Source organism: Lottia gigantea (genome assembly GCF_000327385.1).
Source record: "Lottia gigantea unplaced genomic scaffold LOTGIsca_140, whole genome shotgun sequence".
In the NCBI taxonomy this organism is placed as follows: Eukaryota; Metazoa; Mollusca; class Gastropoda; family Lottiidae; genus Lottia; species Lottia gigantea.
This window is the reverse complement of record NW_008707618.1, coordinates 149072-153296: the sequence shown is the minus strand read 5'-3', so window position 1 is coordinate 153296 and position 4225 is coordinate 149072. Positions and strand designations below refer to the sequence as shown.

At 33.7% G+C, this 4225-nt stretch overlaps 1 protein-coding gene across 1 annotated transcript; it reads left to right on the top strand.

The window, feature by feature from the left end:
* Window positions 1-1475: 1475 nt before the first annotated feature.
* Window positions 1476-3924, top strand: LOTGIDRAFT_139818 (hypothetical protein; the record flags this gene model as incomplete). Its single annotated transcript, XM_009049874.1, has 2 exons — window positions 1476-1588; window positions 3354-3924. Coding segments are annotated over 2 exons (684 nt in total), but the record flags the coding sequence as incomplete, so codon positions are not given.
* Window positions 3925-4225: the final 301 nt, after the last annotated feature.

Genomic DNA, 4225 nt, shown 5'->3' with positions numbered 1-4225 from the left:
GTTATAAGACATGAATCTAAATTGATAATAAAATGAATCATGAGTCATTATTTATCATTACATGCAAACATAAGAGTCAAAACTATTTCTTAAAGGCATTAAACCTGGGGATAATATTCATGTGGTCGCTTTATTACTATCCCATGACAAATTATTGTGAAATGCCAATAAAATCTACCGTTCAATACCGAGACAGATTCAGCTTTACGGAAACTGTAGAGAATTACCACATTGTCGTGGAATGAATACGATTTATATTGTGAATGATTGACTTAAACAAATAAATATTCGACCATGATGACAAGAATTAACATTTTTATATTAATATTTAATATGCTTTATTAATAATGGATTAACGTGAACAATATATCAACTTAGTCAATAGATTAATTTTGTTAACAATTTCTGCATTTTGTTTGTACTAGTTTCATCAACATTACTAGTATAATCAATTGTACCACGATTTTTACATCTAATGCTAATTTTTCGCGATGTTCACGATTAAATTGACGATGTTCATTAAATGTTGAACAATATTTATGAACAACTGTTGAACGATGTTAATGAAAAATAGTAATCAGCAAATGATGAACTATGTTCATGTACAAATGTTGGAAGATGTGTATGAAATTAAATGAGGGCGATGTGCATGACCGTAACATTTGACGTGACGACCACGAATTTCAATATCCTGCTGGACGGTGTTCATGATCAAATTCTCATTATTAAATGTTGGCCGATATTCGTGGACATTTATGTTTGACGATGCCCACGATCAAATGTTAGACGATTTTTATGTTCATGTACATAATATGTTGGATTATAATATTCATGGACAAATATTGAAAGATGATCATGGACGATGCTCATGAACAGCTGTTGGGCGATGTTTATGGAGAAATTTGAACGATGTGCAATGTGCATGAAGAAATGTGGACGATGTGCAATGTGTATGAAGAAAGGGACGATGTGCATGAAATTAATTTTATTCACGATTAAATGTTGTACGATGTTAATGATCGAAGGTTGTACGAATCAAATTAAGATAGCTTGGGGATAAGGTAATATAGCCCCACTACCAGCTGTCAGAAATGACAGCAAAGTCTTCAGTGGCTTAACACTGATTTTTCAAATAATCTTGAAAATATTTATAGACAGTTCATCAAATTATCATCAAATTCAAACATGAACAATGTCTCAATGTTCATCCGTTTATAACTTATTTCGAACTGGACTGAGATCTCATCAATATATACATGCAAACAAAGTTTAATAGAGATCAGATAAAAACTGTAGACTCTATCAAGCCAAATTTCATGCGTTTGTACTAAGTCAAGGGCAATAACTCTGAAACCTTTCTTTCGATTATCTTATCAATATAATACACGCATACTAGGTTTCATCAAGATCGAATAAAAGCTGTTTCTCTGTCCACAATTCGATGTGGACGTATAAAAATTTATCATCAATATTTTCAGAAATGGAATGATACAAGATTGTCCTGGAATAAAAGCGACTATGGTGGAATTAATTATATGTTTGAAACTGAGAAAACGTTATGGAGACCATTGCTTTTTATCGACAATTCGTAAGTATTTTTGCCTTGGTGGTGCTATCTACTTCAATATCTTTCATTCCCAGTCATAAGGTGATTTTTTTTATTTGATGGACGGTTGATCATAAAATTTGGAATATGGATATGGTATAAGAATTATTGGCATTGGTATCATAATATATATTTGAGATCAGACAGAATTCTTTCTTAACACTATTACCATTACAGAAAACTCCCTTTCAGGTTGTTCTTATTAGATACTATTCGACTCGCCATTACACAAAATATGAAAAAGGTACTCTGATATAGATGTGGGATTGGACTTTATGATTATCAAAATTGCCGGTGGTAAACACGTCACACCTTCTCTGAAATCTACCAAAGTCAAGTTAATCCCAGCTATAATGTATCACAGTCACATCAGAATCCCATTCCAATCAGACGAAAACCTATAGCGTTTATCATAATAGTAAGCCAGCTAATAAGCTAATATTCACGCGTTTTTATTCAATCAGGGGTTATAACTCAAGACATTTTCATCGTCAACTTTAAACTCACATGTCTAGAAAAAAACTACCTTTCTATCGAAACCTAACAGTATTCATAAAAAACATCATATAAATGCACAAAGGCTTTATGAAATAGATAGTGGGCCAAGACCACCCCAGTGGTTTTAGATACAAAAAAGTATAGCAGTTTAATTTTTTGAGGAAATGCAAGGTAAAAAAAACTCTCAAGGTCATAACTAAAAAAAAACAACAACAATTGACTGACTTCCAACTTCTAGGCGTGTCGGCAGGAATAGGCATACAATCACGACTAGATAATCTTTATTATGTCTGAGAAAGTTTTACCTCTTTCAGGGTTGGTAGCAATAAGTAAGTATTATGAAAGATAGAATTTTTTACTTCAAAGTTCTATAGATCACTATCAATCTTACGGACACCACTTACTACATTCTTATTCTCGAGCCTTATTAAGAGCATTTTGTGAATGACTTTTATTAGTTGGTTAAGTGATAATAACAATTTAGACTACATGCACTTTAAGAAAAGCATTTCGTTGTAGCTTTGATATTTCGAATGTCGGTTAAAAAGTTATGCAAACGTTGTATTCCGCTTTGTGTTTGCTTGGAAGCTTCTTTCTTTGTGAAAACTTAAATAAAATCTTGACGAAATCCACTGCTGTTATTTGGTCCAATCTTATCTCTTTCATAATTGTAAATAATATATGTTATTCTATTGATTTAAAACACTAATAAAAGATTAATAAAATTATCAAATGAAATTTATCATTTTATCAATATGAACAAATCGCTCTTAAGCTCTTTAACAAAAAGGCTCGCTTTCTGGTTATTGTTCTTTACAATGTGACGGTAAACAGATTAAAACTGATAGCATTTTTGACAAAGCATAGACTTTTGTATATTTCGAATTTTGTGGGTATCCATTCTACGAATTATGAACTGACATGAACCGACCAAAGCTCAAATCAAACATTTTGTTTTTTTTGTCGACAATCCAATTGCGTTGCTTTCTACGGTGTGGTTTTATGTCTTAAACTCAAGTACAATATACCTATGTTTGTAACAACACGCGCAGTTTTCTTCGCATATCAGCAATTTAACTCTTACTCTTGATATTTGTCTGTTTCTCTCTGCTGAACCCTTGGCTTGATCTGGAGGGCTTGCTTGAAAAACTGTAACACTATTGAAAACTATTCGGAAAGCTCGGGCCATGTGCAATGATGACAAAACTGTTACACACGAATATGAACTATTAGTTTCTATGTGTTTTAGGGTTGGAACCATGAGTATGATAGCTGATGACAATATACTGCTACGAACCAAATACACTGGAGAAATAATATGGGAGCCTCCTGCCATCTATTCTACCCATTGTGAAATTCTCACCACCTACTACCCTTTTGATGTCCAGGAGTGTTACGTGGAGCTCGTCAGCTGGGCCTATACTATTGATGAAGTGGAACTCAAACACATGGCTGAAGAGATCAACTTGGAGGATTATAAGGTGAACGGAGAATGGGATTTAGTGAGCACTCGATTGGACACCAACCAGTTAATTGACGGCGACGAAATTTTTTCTCAATTGGAATTTATCCTCAAACTACGACGTCGAGCCACGTTTTATGTTTTGAATGTGATACTTCCAATTATGGTCACGTCGTTCCTCAGTCTATTGATATTTCTGCTGCCTCACGACTCTGGTGAAAAGATTTCATATGCTCTTACCCTTCTCCTGGCCTATGCTGTTTTGTTAACTCTAATATCTGATAACATGCCTTCAACATCACATCATGTATCCATTCTGAGTAAGTTTCTTTTTCATATACCCCATCGCCCTATCTGATGACGTATTATACCTTGATATGTATTTATACTGATCTGTGACCATTTTCAATCCACCATGCTTACATATACAATCTGACAATACCACGACAGTACTGTAATAATCTCGATATCCTTGTGAGTGTTGTCTGGCGCTTTCCCAAGATGAGATTCACCACAAGGAACATTTAATTCTGAAGAAATGTGAGTAGGGGATCGATTGATTCGCATCATTAGAATTTTAAATCAGACGTCTTTGGTTCCTGCAATTCCTCTTAAACTATACGTTTTAACTACTTGAATTCGTAATATATTATCAATAG